Source organism: Gouania willdenowi, chromosome 3, assembly GCF_900634775.1.
Source record: "Gouania willdenowi chromosome 3, fGouWil2.1, whole genome shotgun sequence".
In the NCBI taxonomy this organism is placed as follows: domain Eukaryota; kingdom Metazoa; phylum Chordata; class Actinopteri; order Blenniiformes; family Gobiesocidae; genus Gouania; species Gouania willdenowi.
Window position 1 is genome coordinate 24,351,860 of NC_041046.1, and position 16,348 is coordinate 24,368,207.

The 16,348-nt window shown below is 37.5% G+C and overlaps 1 protein-coding gene across 4 annotated transcripts in view; it reads left to right on the forward strand.

Moving 5' to 3' along the window:
• spon1a (spondin 1a) overlaps positions 1-16,348 on the forward strand; it is an 85,466-nt gene that overhangs the window by 13,249 nt on the left and 55,869 nt on the right. For all 4 annotated transcript variants that reach the window (XM_028442223.1, XM_028442224.1, XM_028442226.1 and 1 more), the window contains one exon: positions 5,518-5,651. In XM_028442223.1, the coding sequence (XP_028298024.1) occupies positions 5,518-5,651 (134 nt within the window). The remainder of the gene's footprint in view (positions 1-5,517; positions 5,652-16,348) is intronic.

Sequence of the window (16,348 nt, forward strand, 5' to 3'; positions counted from 1 at the left end):
AATATATATAAAAAAACAACAAAAAAAAACAAACTGTTATGCAGATTTACCAACAGTAAAGCCAGTATTTGACATCCAGACTTATTGTAAGGATTGGAAAAACTAGACACTTGAATGTAGACAGCCTGTCTCAGCTCAAGCCACAGTCCTTTTCCTGCTTTTAGCAAATCACATGTTTATCCAGAAGAAGTAGTCATTAAAAGGCTTTAATTGTTGCGTGGTACTTTTTTCTCTTTCACATGCCTGTGAACTGTTTGGTTTTAGTTGCTTTTTAAGTCAAAATATATTTTTTACTGACTTTGTTGTACGCTTAATATCTAGACGTGTACAGTGTTCCTCGGCTGCAGTTACTACCATGCTATACCACTCTCTGTGAGCCCTAACTGTGTGCAAATAAAAAGAAAATAACACTTATTTTGTCCTCCCAGGATCCCACAACTAACATCAGAAAGTAGTATTCTCAAACTTTTTATTTAAGAAAAAAACATTTTTATATTACAGCTTTTGTATTTGCCATCTTTGATCATTTCCCTACCCATATGGCTGTGTATCTTGACATTAAAAACATGGGGTGTAAGCAGTGCAACACTATTTAAATCATGTTTATTCACATTAAAAAACAATCTTAATGCCTTGTGTACAAAGGGTGTCTGCTAAAAAACCCAGCTTAAACCCTTTATCACGTTAAAGTTCAGATGTATCAAGATTGAAATGACAATCAAAATGAGCGGTGCCCTAGCCAGAGGAGGCATACGGATGTTAGCGGTGACTGACAAACGACGGACTGTGTCCCCTTAGGCTTTGTTTACCATACAGCTCATTGGAAATCTGCTGGTGTGCCCCATCTCAGCCATCTCAGGACAGCTCCCCACTTGATGAAAAGCACTTTTATTGTGCTTTCAGTGGAGGTCAGCTGCCACTCTGTGTGTGTCTGGGTGTTTTTATGCAAGAGAGTAAACCGGCAGGGAATGCTAGCAGCATCTTAGCAGACATTACTTCCCAGCAGTACGAAATGATAGGACAAGGAAAGACAAATGTATGTTAGCTCATAAGGGGAAAGGTCATGAAGCGGCATAGAGTTTCTGACCTTAAACACCTATGCTGAATGAGCTACTCCTTCTGAACGTTATTGAGTCTGTATATGACATGAGACTAATGTAATACTAAGGGTTCCAGAAACACGTCAAGTTTCTTTAGAAATTTCTAAATTTGCCTGCTGTCCTTTTATCAAACTTCAAATTGAAATGAAAAAGTCATGTTATTGTACAGCAAATTGCTTTCTTTTCCTCTGGTGTTCAGTTAATTCCCATGAGACCTCACAGCGTTTTACATGTGTTGTAGTTCTGTCAGGATGGCCCAGGATGCCTGTTAGAAACCATGGGAACATGGGTAAGGGTGGGAGGAGTAGGGATTAATCCGTCACACTGAGTTCTGGCACACAGCTCAGCCCAGCGTCCCATGCCCACTCAGTCTAGAACTGACTTTAGCTTCTTTAGACATACATATACACTTTTAGATAAAAGTTAAATATGATATGGCATGACAAAGGAATTCTCCATTGACAGCTTTATGGAGTGAAAAAGTTCCTTCCCATTACTGCCCTGAAGTCAGTTCCAATCTAACAGATCCTTGGTCTCTGGGTAGAGAATATTCCCATCCTGGCTGTGCTCCCTCATGCAGTCAACTCAACAAATTTTCTGTCAAATAAAAATCAATCAGATGCTGAGTACCTCCAGTGTGCAGCTGAGTGGACAACATGCATTTAGACTCCACAGTTTGAAAGGAACCAAGCTGAGATGGGGATAGAGGAACGCTTGAAAGAGGTTAGGGGTAGATAAACAATAATAGACTAATGGATCTTCTTAAATTTGCTGGTAAAATCCATTGCCTCAAGGAGCAAGGGATGTCTGTCAAAGGTTGGAAAACCCTTTCACACTGAATCCACTATATTTATTGAATACTACACTAGTGACATTTTACACAATCTTAAACTTTATAATGAATATTCTGTGGAAAGATCTTCATTATTTCACACCAGACAGACAAAAGCGATTTACTTTGTGTTCATTTTATTGACAGAGAAAAAAAAAGTGTTTATTTATTTACCAAAATGTTTTAAAACAAGAACATTCCTGTATTTTCAATTTTATTGAACTATCATGAAGGCTTTTTTGCCAATATGTATTTGTTATTTTGGCTGTGACTACTTAATTAAATCAAAGAGCTGTAGTCAATTGGATACATGCATGGACAGATGGTTTGTGAGACATTTTAAACACTGCTATTGGTTAAAAAAGAAACATGTATTCAAAGTTCAGGAAAAAGGTTGTTCGCATAGATCAACCATTCACCACTCTCCCACTGACCACCTGATGAGCATGATGTAAAACATAATGCTTTAAACTCTTAGCTCCAGCGGCATCACTACATAAAAAAACAGTGTGACTCACATTTTTAATGAGTTTTTCTGCTTAACTCTGTCTTTATCATCACTGTCTCAGCAGAGCACAAGTCTCCTCTTGCCAATGTGTTTCTCATTGGATTGACACATTGCCCCCACCCTTTTGCAAAATAGTTAACATGGATATTATTCACGCAGTCCAAACTCCATTGTTTTAGCGATAGTAACCAAACAGAAACAATCAGTGAGAGTTAAAGGAGTCTGAGTGCGAGGTTGAGGTATAGTTGGAAGGGCTTAGGTTTCTGATACAATTTTCTGTAACTTTTTTGTAATTCATGGGCATTCTATGTATTTTGCTTTTCCCCACATTGATGTATTGGACAATTCTTATCATAAAGTGATTTCAATAACTTGATAAATTCTTTATAAGCTTTGTTGGTGTCATTTGTCTGGTAGATATCTTTCCAGTTCTGAACTTGTCATTATTTTTTAAGACATCCAACAATTCTTTCATTCCATTTGTCTGTATTATTTATCTTATTTTATTTGTAGTTTACATCATTAACTGCTAATCACTAATATCATTAATTAAGAGTCCACCTAGAATGCAAATTTCTACTTCGTTTGAGAATATGTGTCATCAGAGTGATACATTGTGATGTGATCTGGGTAGGTCTTTCTATAGGCAAGGCAAGGCAAATTTATTTGTATAGCGCATTTCATACACACGGCAACTCAATGTGCTTTACATGATCAAAAGGTGCAACAGAAAACTTTCAACAGCTTAAAATCAATAACAACATTAAAGTCGGCAACAAAAAACAAACAGAAAAAAAACTATCAGTAAAAACATTTAAAATCATCAACTAACATATTACATCAACAACAACATGACCAAAAATCTCCCTCTCAGTCATACACAGTAGAGAAAAAAAGTGCCTTTAACTTTGATTAAAAAATGTTCACATTGGATACTGACTTCAGCTCTGCTGGCAGTTTGTTCCACTTCTTTGCAGCATGACAACTGAACGCAACATCACCATGTTTACTGTGAGCTCTGGGCTCCACTGTCTGACCTGTGTCCATAGATCTGAGAGACCTGCTGGGTTCATACCTGACTAACATCTCACTGATGTATGGACCAAACCCATTCATAGATTTATACACCAGCAGCAGAATTTTAAAGTCTATTCTGAGGTTGACTGGGAGCCAATGTAAATACTTGGATAATACTTACTGGAGTAATGTGCTCTGACCTCTTTGTTCTGGTTAAGACCCGAGCTGCAGCATTCTGAACCAGCGGTAGCTGTTTGATCCTCTTTTGGGGGATTCCTGTCAGAAGACCATTACAATAGTCCAGTCTGCTCGAGATAAAAGCATGGACCAGTTTCTCCTGATCTTTCCGAGTCATTAAACCTTTCACTCCGGAGATGTTCTTTAGGTGGTAGAAGGTTGTTTTTGTGATAGATTTGATCTGACTGCTGAATGTCAGATCTGAGTCAATCAGAACACCAAGGTTTTTGACTTGGTCTTTAACTTTTAAAGATTGAGGCTCAAGATACTCGCTGATAGCAGTCCTTTTTTCCTTGCTACCAAAGACAATCACCTCCATCTTGTCATGATTTAGTTGAAGAAAGTTTTCACTCATCCAGCATTTTACTTTCTCTTAGCAGTCACACAACACCTCTATGGGACAATAGTCATCTGGGTTCAGTGATAGATATAGTTGTGTCATCTGCGTAGCTCTGATAATCAACCTTGCAGTTCTGTAAAATTTGTCCTCAAGGAAGCATGTAAAGGCTAAACAGAAGGGGTCCAAGAACAGAGCCCTGAGGAACCCCATTGGACATTAGTAATCTGTCAGATTCAAAGTTTCCAATATTTGCAAAATAACTTCGCTCCACCAAGTACGACTTAAATTACTTTTCCATTTAGTCTAACCCATGTTCGCAATCTGTGCAACACATTTCTTTTTGGTCCACAGTGTCAAATGCTAAGTGTTCAACCTTATGTCATTGATCACTTTGATAAGAGCAGTTTCTGTGGCGTGATAAGAATGAAATCCTGACTGAAATGTATCAAATATTTTGTTAAATGTTAAGAATTGACTCACTTGGTTGAAGACCACCTTCTCAATGATCTTGGCCATGAATGGATGGTTGCTGATTGGTCTATAGTTAGTCAGCATAGAGGCATTCAGTGTTCTTTTTTTTAAACAGAGGTTTCACAGCAGCTACTTTCAGGGATTTGGTATGGTGCCTGATTGGAATGAGGAGCTAATTATCTGACACAAATCAGTGACAATTGACTTTACAACAGTTTTTCAATTACAGAAAACAATGTGCAAGAGTTGTTGACATCTTTAGCAATAATTACTGTAAGCCAATGCTATACATAAGAATTGGTCTCAGTCTGGGATTGTTGTTTGGGTTAAGCAGATCAATGTTAAAATTGATCATTAGTTCACTGTCTAAAGCCCATGTTGGCGTTTTTTTTTTAATTTTAATTTTTTTTTTTATAACCGAACATCATCCTCCCTCCATTTGGAAAACATTAACATCGTAAGTCCACACCACCTCGTTTCTTCTAACTTTTTCGTCTCTGTCGTCACCCCCATATTCTCCCACCAGCTGACAGTGTGTTCATATCTGATCCGGCATTCGTGTCTTTGATGAGGGACATACTTTGGACGTGGAATAGTAATCCGGTGGAAAATAGCTGACCCTAATATGCTCTTCAGCTTTCAGGATTTGACGCACGTTCGTTGATTCCTGTTAGCTGTTGCTAGGCAACAGTGTTCCGTTAATCTACAGTTTCTGAACAATGGCAGAATGTAAAGCCAATGGGTTGCTAAAACAACAAGGGAAAAACCATGCAAAAACATTTATTTTGTCTCTAAGCCAAATAACAACGCTAAATCAGAGGTATGAGACATACAGTATTTACCCTAACTTGGGGTAATCTTTTCATAGCAAACCTACTTTCAGTGGCCAATAATGACAATAAGTCATTGAATTATTTTATCCAGCATTTCCAAAAAAAAAAAAAAAAATCAGAGTTGATAACTTTGAAAGAGTTTTTAAGATAATTTTTCTGTTTGTGTGAATGTTTTACAGATTATTGATGAGGAGGAAACCCAGTTCATGACCAACTGTCCACCTGCAGTGACTGAGAGTACTCCACGCAGACGAACAAACATTCAAGTGTTCTGGACTGCTCCTCCAAGTGGATCTGGATGCATTCTTCTAAAGTATGTATACTAGAGATGGGTACCAAATTTGGTACTTTTATCAGTACAGATTCACATAAATGAAATGGTGTCATGTTTCTGTACCTAAACGCATCCTTGTGACTGTGAGGGAGTGGAAGAGTGGGTGATTTATCATGCTGCACATGAACACAGCATTGCACGTACAAGAGCGTAATGACATCAGTACCTGGGAGTTGAGCACACATGGCTAATAGAAAGCGCTTAAAAGTCTGGAAACGCCAGCAGCGGGAACACACGTTAGCGACTCGCCCTCTGTAGCCAGCAACACAGGAGAAGAAATGGCCCTAGCATTTTGTGATGACAGCAACAGTGACAATGATGATACAAGTCAGGCCTCATCATCTTTGTCCGCTCCAGGTAAATATGCCTTGTATTTAGGATAACTTTAGCTTGGCGTTTTAACTTGCATTAGTTACTGGATCATTATCTGTTCTTCATACTTCATAACATCAAAGCAAATGCTTGTATTCATTCACAGGTTTGTCTGACCCATTGTCAACCCGCCCTAAAGTTAAAGTGAGAGCTGATAGGGTGACTCCTTTTACAAAAGCCAAGTAGACAAATGTGATGTTACAATACAAACAGTTTGATGTTGTTTATTTGTTAAAGTTTATATAATGAGAGATATGTTGAATTTTGGGGATTTATTATTCAACAATTTATCACAAATACACACAAAAGTACTGAAAATTGGTAACGTTGATACCCAATACCGATGGGCATTGGTACCGTATCAGTTCAAATCTGAAAGTTACCCAACCCTAATGTATCTACTTGCAACAGATGCTAAGGATTTCTAGCTCAGTGATTTCCAGTTAGAGCTACAGTCCAGCACCCCTAAGGTCACATGACCCATAGGCGTAAAATAAATACAGTTATATTCAATATGCACTGTTACTGAGTTCAGTAATATTATTGTGCCAACGTTTTTATTAAGATTTTTTACTTGTTCATGAGGCTAAAATGCACTGAATGCAGAAAATTGCATGCATTTTGTTAAAATTGTTATGGGGTGGACCCCCAGACCCCCAGAGGGAATTAATTCTCGACCCCCCCCTAATATTCAAACAAACGTTGCGTCTTTGACATGAGCACTCTATGCACGTGAACACATTTATCTATTAATTTCTGGGATAATAAGACTAATTCCATGTCATTTTAGGAACCTGTTTTAAACGAACCGGCAATAATTCCACTTACTGATGAAATACATTTATGCACAAGTCTTATTTTATGTGTGAATTAAACAAGGATGACTTTAATTTATTTGGCTGAACAAAAGCCTTTAAACATACTAGAATGCTGACTGTTTTACCATATGTTTACTCCCATATACCTTCAGAAATGTATTAGACTGCTGATTGACACCAAATAATAGATTTTGTTCTGGTGCAGTCATGTTGAGAGGAAGACAGCTCATGACAGAAATGCTGTACTTACTGCAGGGGAATAATGAGGAAAGATAATGAGGGCCTGTCAGAAGTAGCTCTGATCAATCTATTATTTATCTGGTTCAATACTCAATTTCTTTCTCTAGAGTGAAGCCCAAAGCAATACTGCAACAATGAAAAATTTGAATTTCCTAATAAAGCACTCATGTGACTGCTGCTGTTTGGCGGGTTTCTTTTTTCTGTGCCTGCAGTCTCATTTTTCCTTGCGCTGCTCTTTGACCTGCCTTCTCTCTGACCTTTGAGATTTTTCCATCATTCTTGTCTTTTTTTAATCTTTTGTCCACATCTTCACTGAGCAGTGTTAATTTCTTTTCCCACAGCAGATCCTCTAGTTTAAAGCATGTGAGCTCCCTAATGGTGACAGGTGTGATGATGGCAGAGTTGTATTCGATAGCACTGCCTGAAAAAGGAACAAGTTGAAAGTGTGCCGGCATATCTCACCTATAAAGAGATACTTGAAAGGGTTGAGAAGGAGTTCTACCACATAGGCGATGAAGGAGACTAAGTGAGAATTATGGAGTTAAAAAAAGATGTCTGTGAAAGTCAAAATTACAGGAACGTGGTGAATATCTGCCTCAACTTCTCACAATTCCTGCAAGGAAGCTTTAATGATGCCAGCTCTGCATCTCTTTGAGTTGCAGCTCAATAAAAGTCCACAGGTAAATACTGTATAATGGATTCATTCAAGACCACTGGTTTCAGCGCCAGTGGCACCCAATGCCTCTAATTATGAAGATTATTTTTAAGCTTTAATTATGACAATAATTGGGTGTTTGTGTCCTGTGTGTTTTGTGCATCTGTTTATCATACCCCATAAATCTTACTCGTGAGTTGTTTGCTCAAATATAATTAATGGGCATTTAATGTCTTTAAGATGGAAGGTCTGTGCTTGGTGGTTTAGTTCATGATGACAGGCTCAGCGTAGGATATTCCGTCAACCTCCTGAATTCAGTTATGAACACATTTTCATAAAGAAATAAGTCATACACAATTATTTTAGTCTCTATCTTTGGGTTTTCATTGTATGTTCAGTAATTTCAGTAGTATTATGAGATACTGTACATGTTGTAGTTTGTTTTTATTTCTTAGGAACTGACCCACTAAACTAAGCCTTTGTTTGGTCTACTCTGGGAGTTCATATTTACATATCTTATGAGAAATTAAATTAAAAATCTCCAAGAGTTTGTCAAAATACAAAATGTATATTTTCAAAATAACTATTGTTACCAGTGTTTCTTTATTTGTCTGTTAGCAGGATTCTGTCAAAAGTACTTAACAGACTATGACAACATTTTAACCAAAGATAGACCAATTCTGGTGGGGATCCAGGTCAATATACTGATTGTGGATCTGTTTCAAAAATCAAAAAATTCCCATCTCTCATCACTAGGGATGTATATTGATAAGGATTTAGCGATTTCGATGCTTTATCGATTCCTGCTTGTCGATCTGGTTTTTTATTGGTAAGTAGTACATGAGTACAGAAATCTTCATGACATTTGACTCAGTTATCTTGGGGTTTTTCATCAATTACCCCAGCAAGTTTTGGGGATTCGGATTGCACATTTTGTTGTGAGTTTTCCAAAAGATGGGGCTTCCCATAAATTTGAACCTACTGTATCGTTATTAATGTGGATATACATTTCTTTGTGTGTGAATGATCATGGTACCATGATCAGGGTCACTGATCCAGATAATTGCCAATATCTGGCAAAGATGAGGTTTGGAGCTTGGTGGAGGTTGGTCCTCTCTGAGTGCTCATGTTGATCTTTTTTCCACAATTCAATTTCAGTTTCTAGTAGATTTCAGGTAACTTTTTGGGGACAGGGTAGTGTGATTAATAAAGCTGTAGTTCATTTCTGAATTATATGACAAATTCCAAGGAAAACAGGATCTAGATAATTGCCTGAGTGTCTAAAAAGCATGCAAAGTAGTTTACCATCTTAATTCTTATTTAAACTAATATGAAGTAATTAAGTACTTTGGCCATTAGGTTTTTAACTGTAAAACCCAGAGAGTGTAATTGCACCAGGAAATCAAATGTTTTGCTTCAGGTCTTAATAAATTAAATGTCACTTTTGCTACTGCCTGTCTGTAATTGGCCTGTGTTTAAGCAAAATTCCATTGAAAATGTATGACTCGAGGCTCATCCTAATGGTGTAGTCCTGATTGTGCTACAAAGAGAGAGAAAATCCCATCAGCATATGATCTTGTATAACAGTTTCTGTTTAAAGTGCCACATCTGTCATCTATCAGTTTGTGTGGTTTCTTTCTGGCCTGGAACATGAAGAGTTGTGGGATGTGTTTGGATGGGCTGAATGTCATGAGCACATGCTATTGTCAGAACCTGTTTATCTCATTAACACGATGTTAGACAGATGAAAGAGGACACAACTGGCAGTGAGACTGCCAAAGATTAAATGTAGATTAATGAGTAACTAAAGTCTGAGGTTTTGGCTGATGTGCATCTAGGCTGGATGTTCAAAAATGTCTTGATTGTGGGCAGTGCTCCTGGAGCAGTTAATTAATTACCAATCTATACGTCTCCAAAGAATAATCTATGCTATGCTAACTACCTACTCAATACTCACTATACCTCTTTTATCACAACTCTCTCAATCCAACCTACTCGCCACAGATTGCATAATCCACAGGTGTTTGTTTTCATAGGAGGGTCTGAGCCAATACAGGTGGTTGGTCACGTAAGAACAGAGTGAACGCCAGCCAGTATGAGGGGGCATTGAGAAAACTGCACGGGGCACAAGAATGCTCCGCACTTACATTTCTCACCTTTGTGAACGACAATAGGACGATTGGAGCAGCCGTAAACTACACAAAGCATGGGCATTTTGATTATTTCAAATGGAAGATTCTCAAGCTACTTCACTTCCTGCCATCCATCTGAATTTAGCGCAGACGGCGCTTGCTTGGTCGGTTCATGTGACGTCACTCACATTGCTGCATCGCGAGAGCCAGAGCCGTATAGAGATCAGTTGCGATAACCAATCAGATCTCTTTTCTTTGAGTAATGAAAAGCTCTCTCTGTAATGTGGGAAGTAGGGATGGGCGATAGTGACAAAAAATGTATCCTGATAATTTCTAGTATTTATCACAATAACGATAAAAATCACGATAAATAAAAACTATAAATAAAAAAATTCACAACTTAATGTAAACAGGTTCCTTACAAACGCAAATAAATCTGAATACATCAACACTAGACACTAGACATTTAAAAAGGCTACAATAACTGCTGACTCAAACAGCTCATGAGCTGATAATTTATGGAATATATTTGTGCTTGTGGATTACTATTATTGTTATTACATGTAATTAATTTATTTCCTCACTTGAAATGAAATTATTAAAAGAAAAAAAAGCACAGTAAAAGTTCAATAGTGTTTTTACTGCTGATGAAATATAATTAAAAAAATATTGCATTTCACAAATTAGGATGAATGAGTTATTATGCTCATATTTATTTCACACAGTGTGTGACATGTTTAGCTTTTATTCTTCTATACAAGTGTTAAATCGCGAAGGCCCCCCCATGACATTGACACTGCGTAAGAAGCAACCAAAACATCACAAACCACCATTCTCAGCCAATAGAAACATTTGATAGTAATAGCCTGGCTTCAACCCATAGAGGGCAGTCACCCTTACATCTCTTCAACAAAATCTACCAAATTGAAATACATTGACTAAAGTGCAGAGCTGCCAACTTGTAATGATTGAAATTCATGGGGACCGACCACAGTGTTATCGTTTAGGCCTACACATAAAAATGTTGCTGGTCAACTGATTTGGTACATATATTTCTGATTCCCTGCATTTTAACAATTTTGAGGGTTCCAGCTACAGATGGACAGTTCCTAATAGCTTATATACAAATGGCATACAGAGAGAGAGACAATGGTGAAATAGTGGGGCCTGGAGTCCTTCCCCAGAACAATTTGGATGTTGTAGATTTGATTTCCTGCATTCTGCTTGGTTTAGGGGTAAGATTCTGTAGATTGGGAATAACTACGTGCATTCAAAGCCATACTGACTTACGGTCTTCACCTCAAGTGAAACTGCATTCAGCAGTTAGCGCTGGAGCAATAATATAGCTTTTACAAAGTACTAATTTAGTACTGACATGTTTACAAAGTCGCCAGTGCCTTTACTGGTTTTAACAACACATAGTAAGGTGATCAGTTTTCTGAAACAAAATCAGGGGTCCCTTCCATCTTGGTGATGAAAATAAATGAATAAAAACATATACATGTTTTTTGTTGTTGATATTTTACAAACCATTTGGGGCAATCTAGAATAAGATCATATTTATTATTTTGAACAAAATTTGAGCTCCACATATCCTAATTCTGTTTCAGAACTTTAGTGAATTGAAAAAATAGAACTTGAGTCTGTCCATTCTGAATGGGAATGTATGAAGCTCTCCTCAGTCACCTGGATACCTAACCGAGACAGGCGTGCATCCATCGTTGTCCACATTTGGCACTCACTGGGACACACCACACTAACACACATACACACACTCAAACCAACACTGAACCCTCAACTAACTGCTCAAAGCACCACAAGTGAACACACAAGCATCAGAGCACAAAACACACACCCGTGTCAAGCCACAAACAGACACACTCAAACGACCAAACCAAGCAACACCTGCACACAAACACTCATTTCACTGATGTCTCTGAAGATACATCACTCAGAGAGAGAGAGAGAGAGAGAGAGAGAGAGAGAGAGAGAGAGAGAGAGACGGAAAGAGAATCAACAGGTCCGGAGCTGACTCTGTGGTTATACTGGTCGCTGTTGTAACTGTTGTTCTGTCTGCACGTAACATTTTGGACCAAAATTTGGACTAAAAGGATCTAAGTGCTGCATTTGACACTGTAGACCATACAATTTTGTTGTACAGATTGCAAACATGGGTTGGACTAAATGGAAAAGTAATGCAATGGTTTAAGTCCTACTTGGAGGAGCAAAGTTATTTTGTAAATATTGGAAATTTTGAATCTGACAGATTACCAATATACTGTGGGGTTCCTCAGGGCTCTGTTTTTGGACCCCTTCTGTTTAGCCTTTACATGCTTCCTTTAGGACAAATTTTACAGAACTGTAAGGTTGATTATCAGAGCTACGCAGATGACACAACTATATCTATCACTGAACCCAGATGACTATGGTCCCATAGAGGTGTTGTGTGACTGCTTAGAAAAAGTAAACTGCTGGATGAGTGAAAACTTCCTTCAACTAAATCATGACAAGACGGAGGTGATTGTCTTTGGTAACAAGGAAAAGAGGACTGCTGTCAGCTAGTACCTTGAGTCTCAATCTTTAAAAGCTAAAGACCACGTCAAAAACCTTGGCGTTTCGATTGACTCAGATCTGATATCCAGCGGTCAGATCAAATATATCACAAAAACAGCCTTCCACCTGCTAAAGAACATCTCCAGAGTGAAAGGTTTAATGACTCAGAAAGATCAGGAGAAACTGGTCCATGCTTTTATCTCCAGCAGACTGTGATATTATAATGGAATCCCCTAAAAGAGCATCAAACAGCTACAGCTGGTTCAGAATGCTGCAGCTCGGGTCTTAACCAGAACAAAGAGGTCAGAACACATTACTCCAGTTTTAAAGTCTTTACGCTGGATCCCAGTCAACCTCAGAATAGACGTTAAAGTTCTGCTGCTGGTGTTTAAATCTGTGAATGGGTTTGGTCCAGACTACATCAGTGAGATGTTAGTCATGTATGAACCCAGTAGTTCTCTCAGATCTATGGACAGATACTGGAGCCCAGAGTTCACGGTAAACATGATGATGCTTCAAAGAAGTGGAACAAACTTCCAGCAGAGCTGACGTCAGCATCCAATGTGAACATTTTTAAATCAAAGTCAAAGTCTCTCTTTTTCTCTACTGCGTATGATTGAGAGATTTTTGGTCATGTTGTTGATGATGTTTGTGGATGATATTAAATGTTTTTACTGATGATTTTAAATGTTTTTACTGATTATTTTAAATTTTTTGTTGCTGGCTTTAATGTTCTTATTGATTTTAAGCTTTTTTAATCATGTAAAGCACATTGAGTTGCCTTGTGTATGAAATGTGCTATACAAATACATTTGCCTTGCCTTGCCTTTGTTTTTCGGGTGAGAAATTTGGAGTGTGGAATGAGACCGTGTGAAATCAACCAATTGTGTGACTCACGGAGAATGTGTAAGGGTTGTCAGCTATGAAAATGTCAATAGTTAAACAAGAATGAATCAACAATACTACTTCATACCCAAATAGAGAAAAAGTAGTTTTGGGGTTTAAGTTACTCTTTAAACATGACAGCATTGAGATTGCCTCCACTTTTACAATAAAAGGTGACATTTTCTGCTTCTTTTTCCTAAAGGAAGATATAGTGAATGGTATATATACATAGTGTGTCATATTAGTAACAGATTTCTGACAAACTAATCACTTCAAAGAAATAATTGAATGCACTGGGGGATAGGTGTAAAAAAAACAAAAAGTGAAACAAACTTGGTTTTGTTTATTTTATTATTTATTTTCAGTTTGAAACTTGATAAGCTCATAAAAAGTTGAAAGTCCAATCAAAGCATGGACAGTTTTACAATTGTCATTTTCTTTTCTTTTTCAAGGTATCATATTGCATTAATCCTGTGACCCAAATATTGTGGATGATATTCCTGAACCCAGTGTGTCGTCCCACCTCTAATAAACAGTAATTGTCCTCCAGGTTGCACTAATGGCCAGTATTTTATTTTTTCTTTGAAACTGTGGGCTGCAGTACGGCAGGGAGCTTGTTTTATGTTAATTATTTCATCTCTTGAAGAAGGTGCCTTTACAGATCTACTCCCACACTGGCAGAATTACAGGCATTTAAATCAGTGCGCTTTTTGGGGTGATTGGGATCTTCAGTGGTGCAGATCGAGCACTGAGAGATGGAATTTAAATTGGATGTTAAATAAGCATTACTCTACCTGATTGTCGTGCTTGCTAAGGAAAGTGGACAAGCAGAGAGAGCTTGCTCTACTCTCTCTAGGAGATATGTGAATTTATAATTAAATTGAACAAAGCATAACCAATAAGAAGTGTGATGTTGCTGGTTTTTTAACACAGTAAATTATTTTCTGAAATATCTATTTAAATAAAAGCTGTTTGGACCACATATCATTAATGCATCTATATGAATTGAACAATTTAATATTAGATATGTGCATATAGAAAAGCAACAGACTTATTTATTTAAAAAAATGGTGAGCTTTTTTTCCGAAGTTTGTTAGAAATTCCGGAAAGGACACTTCATGTAGTACAAGTTAAATGTTGTCTGTTTCTAGAGTCTATTTAATTACAGTAAATTGACTTGATTTATATGTAGAGCTTTAATTACCACTGAAGTAGTCCCAAAGTGGTTTACAATATCAGCACATTCACACAACTATGGTGACAGAGATGCCATGTAGGAAACTTAGGGTTCAGTGTCTTGCCAAAGGACACTTCTACATATGGACAGGTATAAAAAAAAAAAAAAAGAATAACAAAACTTCTGTGAATGCAACCATGTCGGAAATAAACTGAATGAATAAATACATGAAAATAAATAGCCTTGGAATTGAACCCTCTATATCTTACATCAATGGTTCCCTAAACACAAGATTTAGTGATTGTAAAATAAGGTTTTAGAGGTTGATAAGTATAACTACCCTAAAACCCTGACTCTGCTACAAAACAGTGGTGATGACATTTAAAAAAACCACTGTGGATTCAATTCAGGGACATTTTCAAATCCACCACATTTGTTGAAAATGAAAATAGATCTTTTTCTTTTTTTAAGAGTATTCGCCTTCTCTTGTTATTGAAAGGAACTGTTGTAAGCCTGATGTTTGGGATCAAGGATATGCAATCTTTCATCATCCTCCCGTTCATTCAGCCTCACCGTATTCAAGTTACATTTAAATGCTAATTTGGTGTCATGAATATTAAAATATACCACTGTCAAAAACAATTAGACTGCGGCTGCAGGTAGCCTTGGTAATCACACTGAATAGGCAAGTAGTATATATTGAAAGAAATATTATTTCCAGAACACATCTTTTCACATTTTCAGCTTGGGAGCTGTTGCTCACTGTGTAGGTCTTTGCATGTAGTAACTAAAACGTGATTGGTTTTTTCGTATCATAAACTTCTTCTATACATATTACATGTTCTTATGTATTCAACCAATTGTTCTTTTCATTTAGAAAAATAGTTTTTTGTCTTTAACCTTACAGTTTCAGAGAATCTTGAACATATACTGTATAGGGAAAGTAAAAAGAAAAGCATGGGAATCTACTCAATGTAGAAAGGCCTGTCAGGTCTTCTTCCTATCATGCAAAATGCTAGCCATTACACCACCATATGGTCTGATAAGACTGATTTCATCACCATTCGGGGCGACCGTGGATCAGTGGTTTTATCGGAGTCATTGTTGTTGTGTCCTTGGGCAAAGTACTTAACCCACATTGTCTTGCATGAATGGGTATGAGTTGTGCATGATGCTGGTGGTGGTCACAGGGACTGTCGGTGCAAAATGGCAGCCACACTTCTGTCAGTATGCCCCAGGGCAGCTGTGGCTACAGTGTAGCTTACCACCACTGGTATGACTGGTGTGAATGAATAATGGTTTCTGTAATGCGCTTTGAGTCTCCTTGAAAAAAGCAGTTTATAAACCCAAGTCATTATTATAATTATTATTATTACCATTGTTACAATTCAGGTTGTTATTCAAACATCAGAAACGTATGTGATAGCAACCATATATACAGTATCTGTGATTTATTCAGTTTAAGATTCTCATGCATCTCAGTTTGTTCTGCTACTTTACTTAAAAATCCAGTTAGTTGGTGCTCACCCACCAAGAACTTTCCCAGCACCTTCAGTCTGCCACCTGTTTTGTTGGGGTTTATCTCCATGGAAACCCCCTTGAAACCCTGTCTGGCAGCTCAGTTCCACAGCCACTATAAATCAATTCTCACAGACACCTCCCGCAAGGACGTAATAATTTTCACAGGCGTTTATTTGTTTGTTACTCTGTAAGCAACATCACGTTACAACAACCTAATAGCTTTTGAAAAAAAATGTATCCAAAGACAGTCCTTACACCATGTAAGATTTCCTTAAATATTGGAGGTGATCTCGATCAATATACTGATGATGGATCAGTTTCGA